Source organism: Mesoplodon densirostris, chromosome 16 (genome assembly GCF_025265405.1).
Source record: "Mesoplodon densirostris isolate mMesDen1 chromosome 16, mMesDen1 primary haplotype, whole genome shotgun sequence".
Lineage (NCBI taxonomy): Eukaryota > Metazoa > Chordata > Mammalia > Artiodactyla > Ziphiidae > Mesoplodon > Mesoplodon densirostris.
The window spans coordinates 48019173-48030586 of NC_082676.1; the positions used below are offsets into that span (position 1 = coordinate 48019173).

At 47.1% G+C, this 11414-nt stretch overlaps 1 protein-coding gene across 2 annotated transcripts in view; it reads right to left on the reverse strand.

Moving 5' to 3' along the window:
- Positions 1–10825, reverse strand: part of LCMT1 (leucine carboxyl methyltransferase 1) — a 55388-nt gene extending 44563 nt beyond the window's left edge. The window contains exon 1 of one of the 2 annotated variants that reach the window (XM_060078723.1): positions 10563–10825. In XM_060078723.1, coding sequence (XP_059934706.1) covers positions 10563–10669 — 107 coding nt within the window. In that variant the 5' untranslated portion in view covers positions 10670–10825. The remainder of the gene's footprint in view (positions 1–10562) is intronic. The other variant, XM_060078724.1, reaches the window with a different exon arrangement.
- Positions 10826–11414: the final 589 nt, after the last annotated feature.

The window sequence follows — 11414 nt, forward strand, 5'->3', positions numbered from 1 at the left end:
AAATTCTAGAAGGAAAAAAAAAAAAGGTGAGGGATATAGCAAATCCTCCAAGTTCCCTTTCCAATATCCATTCACCCTTTCTTCCTAAGAGGACCCCAATTTTGTTTGAGGCATCAATCTGCCCTATTAGAAATTCTTACCTCCCCACACTTTGCTGCACCCAGGAGTGGAGCCATGTGTCCTAATCATGGCTAATGAGAAGTACACAGAAGTCTACAGGGTTGGGCTTCCCAAAAAGCTACTGCTTTCCTGACGAAAATGGGCAGATTCAGACACATACATGTCTCTTGCTAGTATTCCTTCCTTTTCTTTCTTCCTGGAGCACAGCTGCTCAAACAGACCAAAAAAATTCTGATAACCCTGCTACAAACCTATCCTCACCCTGTGAAGCAAGCTGTGGGAGCTTTGAATCAATTCACAGCTGAGTAACTTTGTGAGTTGAAAGTTTTCAGACATCAAAATGGAAAAAAAAAAAAAAAAAGCGATTTCAACTGGAAGTCAAGAAATGACAACCAAGGACCTACTGTAAAGCACAGGGAAGTATACTCAATGTTTTGTAATAACCTATAAGGAAAGAGACTCTGAAGAAGAATATAGATATATATATATACATATATATGTATAACTGAATCACTGTGCTGTACACCTGAAACTAACACGGTATTGTAAATCAACTATACTTCAATAAAAAAAAGAATGACATATGCACTGCTGTGTTAAAGTATATATAAGAATTTAGTATACAAGTGACATTTCAAATCAATGGGGAAAATAAGACCATTCAATAGATGATGTAGGAACAAATGGCTAATAATTTGAGACAAAATTAAGTTAAAACTGCTACCTTATAACGTCCAAAATAATAAATATAGATGAATGACCTAAGCATAAAAGCCAAAACCATAGAAGTGCTAAAAGAAAATGTTATAAAGATTGAGAATGGCCTTTCAAAGCTTTACCCAAAAACCACAAGCCATAAAGTTAGATTGTCAGATTCTATACCCTAAAGCGTCACCATTTCTGTATTATGAAATGTACAGTACAAGCTATACTGAAAGACAAGCAACAGCTTGAGAGAAAATGCTGCAACAAATACCAAGGCAAAGGATTACTATTCCAGATACAAAAGGTTCTTACAAATCAATAATAAAAATACAAATAACTGAACAAGAAAAAGACAACAACCCAGTAGGACAGCAACATGGGAGAGAGGATTCACACAGAAAATATCAATGAGTGTGTGAGCAGACAAAAAATGCTCGGTCTTAGTCATGATTTTAGGAGTACAAATTAAGAACAGGTGTTATCTTCCACCTGCCAGTTGGTGAACAATCTAAGAGACTGAGAATGTTCCATGATTAGCATCTACGTTCACCATAGATAAGAATGGAAATGGATTATCACCTCCTTGGAGGACCATCTTGCAGAAGCTTCTCCCCTGAAATCTGTCTCAAGGGAAAACTCAAACACGTGTGCAAAGATGCTCATCACAGCACGATTTTAAGAGTAAAATCATAACCACCTAAATGTCAACCAAAAGAAGAACAGTCAAATAAGGTACAACCACACTGCAGAATACTGTGCAGCCAATAAAAAGAATGAGGCAGATCTGGGTGAAATTACATGTACAATATGTTCATAGTAGGCTCTTGAGTGGGGAAAAAGTACAGTTGACCCCTGAACAACGTGGAGGTTAGGGGTGCTGACCCCCATGCAGTAGAAAATCCAGGTACAGCTTTACAGGTGGCCCTCTGTATCCTCGGTTCCGCATCTGCAGATGTGACAACTTTGGATCGTGTAGAGCTGTATTTAATGAAAAAACACTCTCCCTGCATAAGTGGACCTGTGCAGTTCAAACCCATCTTGCTCAAGAGTCAACTGTATTCACCTTTCTCATTTAAAAAATTAAGCTTTTAAGAGAGGGGGGAAAAAAAGATGTGATATTACTATTTGAGATCTAAGATCACTACCTTTCACAAATGTTTTCCAAAATCTAATGTTTTCCTTTTATTAAAAAAAAAAAATGGGGGCGATAAAACATCCACAGTTTATTTGACCTTTTTGATGGGCAAGGTTGGCAGCTAATGTATCCTCCACAGTATGTTCTAGTTCTAAAGTGACATGTCTTCTCTGGGAGTGGAAGGTACCTTGGCACCTGCCTTCAAAATATTTCAGATCAGAATCTCAGCCCTGCTCTCTGGGGCATAGCTGTGAAGACGCAATCCGTGTGCTGGAGAGGCCAGGGCCCTCGGGAAAACGCTGGCTTTCCTGAGAGGTGATCCTGTGTCCTGCTTTCATGACGGGGTAGCGGGGGACATCTGTCGATTCGGTTGAGAAATCAGATGAACTTCTATTATTTGCACAGTGGAATTTCAGCCTTACAGCCCTGGTCTGGCTTCTAACACATACGGACCACTGAAAACCAGTTAAACAGAAAACCAGAATTTTTAAGACCTCATCAGGAAATATAATCTTGAGCATTTGCATTCGGGTCTAATCAATTTAGCCATCCGACAGATAATTATTGTGTGTCTACAATGCGAATGGCACTAAGGTAGACAGGTCCCTGCTCTGTGTTGTTTTCATTCTGGTCGGAGGGACAGACATTAAACAGCATGTCTGAACTACAACTGGGCTGATGACCACAAAGGAGACGTACAGAGTGTTATGAGAACACGGAACAGAGGCTACGTCTTGTCTGCAGGGGCCAAAGAGGCCTCCTGGAGGGAGCCACACCTGAGATAAGCCAAAAATCTTGGCGTCACCTCTGACTCCTCACCGCACATCCAACCGTCAGTACATTCCATCAGCTTGACCTTCACAGTGTATCCAGAATCTAACGGATTCCCAGCACCTCCACCGCTACCATCCTGAGCCAAGCCCCCAGCAGCTCTGACTTGGGATATTCTGAGAGCAGATCTCCCTGCCTCCATGCTGCCCCCTACAGTCTGTTCTCAACAGAGACGCTGAAGGGATCCTGTTCAAACCCAAGTCCCAATGGCTCCCATCTCACTCAGAGTGAAAGCTGTGTCCTTAAAAGAGCTCCTCTCCCCCTCACTCAGCCGGCCTTGCAGCTCCTGGGACAGGCGGGGCCAGCTCCTGCCTCACAGGGCCTTTGTACTCTGCCTGGGACATTGCTTCCCCAGAAGTCCATCCTCAGGGCTCACTCCCTCCCCAGAACTGACCTTCTTGTCCCTGGCCATCCCGGCTCACGTGGCCTTCCAACATTCCTACAGCATTGCCCACCATCTCACGTGCCAGATATGTTGCTCGTTTGCTTCCTGGCTGCTTCCTCCACTGGAATACATGCCCCACGAGAGCTTCGCTTTTGTCTGTTTCATTCACTTCTGCATCCACACTAGAGCAGGGCCTCCATAAATTGAGCAGGGTCTCAATAACGAATATCAAGTGAAGGCATCAGTCTGAGGGATGACATGAAGCTGATCAGACAAGGAAGGGTGGGAGAAAGCATTTCGGGAGGGAACGGCCTGCTGAAAGGCCCCAGGAAAGACGGGAACAGGGCTCGCCTGAGGAACTGAGAGGACGGTGGCGAGAAGGGAAGAGTGGGGGGAAGCAAGACTGGAGAAGCCAGACAGAGCAGGCAGGGCCGGGCGGACCATGTGAGAAACTTCACTCGTTTTCTAACAACAACAAGAAGCCATTAAACTAGGGAGTGACAAGGTCCCATGTGCCTTTTGCAAACCTCTGGCTTCAGTGTGAGAACTGGACTTGGGGAGGTAAGCATGACTGGGGAGCTCAGCTGGCAGATGAGTGTCATGGCTCAGACCACGGATGACCTGAGTGTGCACTGAGATGGCAGCCGCAGAGGTGGAGGAAAGGTGGTAGATTCCAGAAACACTTTGCAGACACAATCTAAGGTCTGGGTGATTGATCACACAGGGGGTAAGTGAAAGGGCAGCTCCACGATGACTCCTACCTTTTTTACTCTAACCGAGGGGACAATAGCATCACCCACTGAGTTGCGGGGGTGGGGTGGCATGGAGGAAAATTCGGGAAGGTGATCTTGAGCACAGTTTTGGAAATAATGAATTTGAGATCATTCTGAGAAATCCAAATGGAGATTTCCAGCTGGCAAGGATCAGATCCAGGGCAGCGTGATCAGATCAGGAAAGGTGAGGTGTGTCGCTATTCATCTTGTGGCTGACGGAGAATCAAAGAGTTTCAAGTAGCAAAGAGACAGGGTAAGATCTGTGATTCTGAAAAAATCACCCTGGCCACGGCATAAACACCTGGACAGGGGAGATGGCCAGACTAGAAGCAGGCAGAACAATAAGGACGTGTTGCAACAGATCAGGTGAGCGAGGGCTGTGGCCGTCGGGAAGGAAAAGGGACCAGACTTTCCCTTTGTCACCAGCCCATCTGCTGCACAGCTGCTGGGGATTTTTCTAAAACACAAACCCAGATCATGTCAGTTCCCCAACTTAAAAGCCCTTGGGACCTTCCCCATTTTGTTCTCTGACAACCTCTCCAGAATTCACTCTTGCTACCCAGCACCCATCCAAGGTCAAGTTCCCCTAACACTTCCCCTAAGAGCTTCAATCTCTATGTTCTTTGGCTCCTGCTCTTTTCTCCTGCCTGGTAAACACCCATTCGTCTTTTTAAGACTCACCTCTCCTCCCCTGTGAAAATAAGAAAACCAGTGCTGACCGCTAGGAGTTGGCCTGGTACCATGAGCCAGGCTTCTCTGCAGTTAGATGCTTGCCTGGTGCTCACAGAAGCCATGCTGTCCTTCTGTTGGACAGAAACAATCTCGCAGGACCAGCAGCGCAAGGTCGCGCTGCAAGAGCGATGAATTGAGACAAAACAGGACCCCTTCAGAATTGTGTCTAACAGACAAAACCAAGGTCATCATGCCAGCCACAGGGTCCCAAACACTCCTCTCTCCTGGCTGAGATGAGCAACTGTGGCTTCTTTACGAATCACAAAGTGTCTAACTCTAGAAAAGTCAGACACACCTCCTCCTAGAAAAGACTGAGCTACCCAATCACAAAATTGTCCCCGCCTCCTGTGAGCACCGAATCCCAGGCAAATCCTGCTTCCTTGAACCCTCCCCCAAATTACCCAACTGAAGCCCAAATCCTGTAAGTTCTTTCTAACACCCCTTACGGATAGGCCACAAAGCTCCCTTAACTTAAAAAGAGACTCCTATTTTAACTCAGGGCTTTCATCCGCTTTCCCAAGATTAATAACTTTAAAGTTTCAAATTCATAGATGAAAAAGAAAACTTCCCACTGGCTGGAAAATAAGGCAATTCTAAAATAAAATGTCTAGGGCTTCCCTGGTGGCGCAGTGGTTAAGAATCCGCCTGCCAGTGCAGGGGACATGGGTTCGAGCCCTGGTCCAGGAGGATCCCACATGCCGCGGAGCAACTAAGCCCGTGTGCCACAACTACTTAGTCTGCGCTCTAGAGCCCATGAGCCACACCTACTGAGCCCGCGCGCCACAACTATTGCAGTCCGCGCGCCTAGAGCCCGTGCTCCGCAACAAGAGAGGCCACCGCAATGAGAAGCCCGCGCACCGCAACGAAGAGCAGCCCCCGCTCACTGCAACTAGAGAAAGCCCGCGGGCAGCAATGAAGACCCAACGCAGCCAAAAATAAATAAATAAATAAATCTATAAAATAAAATGTCTATCAACTTTTTTTTTTTTTTTTTTTTTTGCGGTACGCGGGTCTCTCACTGCTGTGGCCTCTCCCGTTGCGGAGCACAGGCTCCGGACGCGCAGGCTCAGCGGCCATGGCTCACGGACCCAGCCACTCCGCGGCATGTAGGATCTTCCCGGACCGGGGCACGAACCCATGTCCCCTGCATTGGCAGGTGGACTCGCAACCAGGGAAGCCCTCTATCAACTTTTTTTTTTTTTTTTTTTTTGCGGTACTCGGGCCCCTCACTACTGTGGCCTCTCCCGTTGCGGAGCACAGGCTCCGGACGCGCAGGCTCAGCGGCCATGGCTCATGGGCCCAGCTGCTCCGCGGCATGTGGGATCTTCCCGGACCGGGGCACGAACCCGTGTCCCCTGCATCGGCAGGCGGACTCTCAACCACTGCGCCACCAGGGAAGCCCTCAACTTTTTAATGTTTCATTTTTATTACGAATTTTACACTCAAAACACTGGCGAATAGGAAAGTGAGCTAGCCAGAGAATCACGCTGGAATGAGCTGATCCTGCAAGGGCACAGGTGAGGCTGGCTGACATGAAATCACAGCAGTACGAAGCCACCCTGCTGTGTGATTTCTACCACCAGTATTACGGGTGAAAACGGAGAGTCTGGTTCAACCAGGGTCGGGGTTTACTAGGATTAAGGGCAAGGGAAATAAAGCCATTGTCAAGAGAACTACTGAAGGATGGACTATGAACTCGAAGCTCAATTAAGAGGTAGCAGCCTACAGGGAAGTGTCTAAAGGCTGGAGAAAACCATGGAGGTCCTGAGGAGAAAGATGCTGAGGGCAGCGCAGAAATAACTGATCCAGCGTGCTGGAAAGAAGAGACTGGGTTTGAAGGGCGCTGCACTGTTCGTCTGTGAGGTGGTGCATGCAGCACCGGGACGGAAATCCAGGGGATGGTGGCAGGAATGGTGACAGAGGTGGATGAGCAGAGGTAATCACTGCAGATGAGGTGTTCAAGAAAATGAGTGTTCCCACGTGTACACTGGGTCCTCCACATGCACGCTAGGAAGTCAACTAGGATGATGGCAAGAACTGAGGCAGAGAGGAAGGCCTGTGGGCCAGATACCCAAGTCATCAATGAATTAGGTGAATAACCCGCAGAAGGTAGAAAACAGTAATATGGAGGAGAGGATGCTGGGGACGTGGGCCTCAAAGAAATGGGGTGAGGGGACAAAGAGCAGTGAGGACACAAATTTTGATCCTCCTGATTCTAGGATATCCAGGGTATGAGAAAACAGAGGCATGACTTGGCTTCAAGAAAAGGATATCCCCAGGGAAGGGCCAGCGTCAATACAAAGAGAGGGAGGGAATGACTAAAGAGAGGCTAAGGAAATAGAGGTGGGGGGTGATCATGGAGTGGTAATCTCAGAGGGCACAGTGGGGGCTGCAGGAGGGGTGCGATCAAGGGTAAAAAAGAGTGGGGAGGGCCTCCCTGGTGGCGCAGTGGTTGAGAGTCCGCCTGCCGATGCAGGGGATGCGGGTTCGTGCCCCGGTCTGGGAGGATCCCATATGCCGCGGAGCGGCTGGGCCCGTGAGCCATGGCCGCTGAGCCTGCGCGTCCGGAGCCTGTGCTCCGCAACGGGAGAGGCCACAACAGTGAGAGGCCCGCATACCGCAAAAAGAAAAAAAAAAAAAAAGAGTGGGGAACTGACGTAGGGGCACAGCATGATGGGGAAGATAAGGAGGACTGGGGAGTGGGGTGAGTTAGCCATCCTGGTAAGTGCACTATAGATAGCTGTTGAATCGAATGGGAGTTATTAGGCATAAACCTAATATATCCAATCAGAAGCATTCTAACTGTTGGACTGTAGGCGTGATAGAGTCTGTGGTGATGACGATGATGATGATGATGATTTGGTGACAATGGGACAGTGATGATGACAACAACTACCAATTTTGAACATCTACTGTGTGCCAAGCACTCTTGGAAGAACTCCACATTTAAGCCTCACAACAACCCTCTGAGACCGATAACAGCATTATTACCTGCAGAAGGGCTCTAAACCAAAAGGAGGGAGCAAATTAAAACAGAAATCACAGAATCGTAGGAGCCCTAAGGAGCTAATCGGCTTTTTGAGCATTATTTTAGGGATCTTACAGCTGTAACTCGTGGGGGCAGGAACCAGCCTGATCCACAGCTATTTCAGTAACTTCAACAAAATAATATTCAGACTGGAGGAAATATCAAAATAACAATAAGAATTTATTGAAGGCTTCACTTCGTGCCAGATCCTGTGCTAACCTTTGCATGGATTATCTCATTTAATCCTCACATCTAAAAGGCAAGTTACCATTATTATCCCCATTATAAAGGTAAGAAAACTAAGGCAAAAAGAGAGTAACATGCCCACAATTCACACAAGGAATCCCTATTTAATAAGATGACTTTTTGACAAGACTTAAGAGTTTCATATGTCACAGTGAAGGTGCAGGTCACAGTATCAACAGAACTTGAAAGTCATTAAATCCTGCAAAATATCTTAAAACATTAACTTATGGATTCTCACCATCTCTTTGCATGTTTTTTCCAGACGAGAGAAAACCCAGTGCAAAAAAGCTTTGATGAAATGCATCCAGATGGCAAACATGTCTGGTTTTTACGGCCCGGGAACCTATCCCAGAAGATTCTGATTCAGTGGATCTAGAGTCAGCCCTGAGTATCTGCGTTTCTTTTAAAAGCTCCATAGGCTATGCTGGTGTGCAGTTTGGGCTGGGAACTACTACCTTAGATTCTCTGCAGTTCCAAATCCAAACTTCCCCTATGACGTTGAGATGTCTGAAGACACCAAGGGCACTGGAAACTGAGGCAGAGAAGAGGTGAAATTATAAAAACTATCCAACAGAGAGCCAAGGAAAGGCATGCTCTGGTTATACTATTTCTCTGTACTTTTGTGTCTGAACTATTTCCCAGCTAATTTGCTTTATTTTCTTAATTTTTATTGTAGTTGATTTACAATGTTGTGTTAGTTTCTGCTGTACAGCAAAGTGAATCAGTTATACATATACATATATCTACTCTTTTTTAAGATTCTTTTCCCATACAGGTCATTACAAAGTATTGAGTAGAGTTCCCTGTGCTAGACAGCAGGTTCTTATAAGTTATCTATTTTATATATAGTACCTAATTTGCTTTATGTAGGCAAGTTGGCCAAAAATGTTACCAACAAATATTAAATGAGCCAAGTATTACCAATAAATATTAAGTAAACCTGGCCCTAATGTGCTACTGAAAAGTATTTTATTTCTCTCTGGTGATTCTGATGGCACTTCTGATTCTCTTAGCAAACAGCAGTCAAATACGAGAAAAATTGCTTCTAATTCAATAATGCTACGGATGTGGTCAATAGAGATCAAAAGCTGGAGAAGAAATACAGTTGGGTATAATTCATTAAAGTTCACAAATTTCACCAGGGACTGCCTTCAAGCCTTTAATACTTATGAATGTATTTATCTATTTATTTAATCAACCACCACTAACACGTACTACATGCCAGACGCTACACTAAGTGCTTTACTAATATTTAATATCATTTCATCTTTACAAGCACCTATGAAGTGGGTATTATTTTCATCCCCACTTTACAGATCAAGAGACTGAGACACAGAGTGATTTAGTAACCTGCCCAAGTTTACGCAGCTAGTGAATGGCCCAGCATGACAGTCTGGCTCCAGAGTCCATGCTCTGAATCACTATGCTTAGTCTCCAAGACCTACAAAAAGTTCAAGCCTTAACCCAAAACTTGTTTTCCCCACCAGGTCCCTACAAGGCCGCAGCTTCCAAGGCATTCATTCAGTTCCTCAAACAGTCCATACTCCTTCCTTGACCTGCCTGAACACCCTCCTATATCCCTATTTTCTTTCTTTTTTTATAAGTCATCTGTTCTCAGCTCAAACATTATCAACTAAATTTCAAACTCTAATAGCACACTGTATTTCTCAGCATTAAACACAAAATTGTAATTATATTACTTCCTGGGTAATTATTTGCTTCCTGTCTTTTCCAACTAGGAGGTGAGTTCAGACACCGTGTCAATCTTCTTCAGGTGTTCTCAATCACTGAATACCCACCAACCAGCCAAAAGGAAGTAAGCTCTCCATAATTTGGGGGTTTTTTTGTTTTTGGCCGCGCTGCCAGGCTTGTGGGATCTCAGTTCCCTGACCAGGGACTGAACCCGCGCCCTTGGCAGTGAAAGGGCAGAGTCCTAACCACTGGACCGCCACGGAACTCCCTCAATAATTTTTGTTGAATGAATGAATGAGTGGCATACACTCAAGTCTCATGCTTTCTTTTTCATGCTTTCAGGTACGTGACACATACGTGTGCTCGCAACGACCCCCCACATAGCCCCCACTACACCCGCAAAGTTCAGACTCCAATAGCTCACAGGAAAGCACTCTGGAAAATACTGGCTCTGCACACAAATATTATGTGACCCTGAACAGGTCATTTCCCCCCTTAACTGACCTGAGTTTCAGGTGCACAATGGGGATCACGCCAAGTCCCAATGGAATGTAACCTACCAAAGAGGGAGAACCTGCACTTCTCCCCATAACCTATCGAAACTGTAGTTATTACTCGCTTCAAGTGTGTTTCCAGCAAGACTTTGGCTCCGAGAAGGCCAAGTCCACGTCTGCCTGGTTCAGCGCCGTATCCCAGGCACGGTATCCACGGGCTTGTACCGTGCCTGGCCCACAGCAAAAATTAGATAATTATGAGTTAAGTCGATGAATGCCTGCTCTGAGCACTTCACAGATATCGCACGAGTTGACGGGTAACTTCTGGCGTAAAAGCGTATTCCTTAGACACAGGCCCGGCTCCCACCTAGGCCCCAGCCCCCCAGGGATGCCAGCCCCTAACCCCACGCCAGGCACTCACCTCTTGCATATAGAAGCATCTTCGCAAGTGCCGCGCACGCCCTCGTCGTCCGTGTCGGTAGGAGAAGAACAGGCGGTGAAAGAGGGCCTCCTCAGGCTAGCGGCCATGGGCGTGAAGGTTTCGGGGTGCTGCGTCCACCGGTGACATGGAAGCGGGGTCGACGGACGCCGGGAAAAGGAGCGAGCCCCGGACAAGGTAGTAGAGAGAACTAGGCTCTACAAGGCTCAGCTGGCGCGGCTCAGTGACGCCGCCCACGGCTGCTTCCCCAGCAACCTTCCCGCTGATTGGCGCCTTTGCGGAGACGCTCATTGGACAATTTCCCCGCCCCATCAGCCCGCGGAGGTTCCCATTGGACAACACCTTGGCCCCGCCCACACAACCCGGAAGTACACGGAGGGAGAAAGTAAACTGAAATTGACGCAAGGGAGCACCGCAATGCTCTCTGGGAATTGTAGTCTTATGTGCTTTGAGAGGCCACTGGGTTTCTTTTCTTTTCTTTTTTTTTTTTTGCGGTACGCGGGCTTCTCACTGTTGTGGCCTCTCCCGTTGCGGAGCACAGGCTCCGGACGCGCAGGCTCAGCGGCCATGGCTCACGGGCCCAGCCGCTCCGCGGCATGTGGGAATACTCCCGGACCGGGGCACGAACCCGCGTCCCCTGTATCGGCAGGCGGACTCCCAACCACTGCACCACCAGGGAAGCCCCGCCAAGCCCCGCCAAGCCCCGCCAAGCCCCGCCAAGCCCCGCCACTGGGTTTCTTATTGCTAGTCACGAAATTTTATAACTGTAGTTAACTCAGAGCGGAAGAGCTGGAAGAATCCTCAGCACTGGGGTGAAGGGCAGAGAATCCAGCC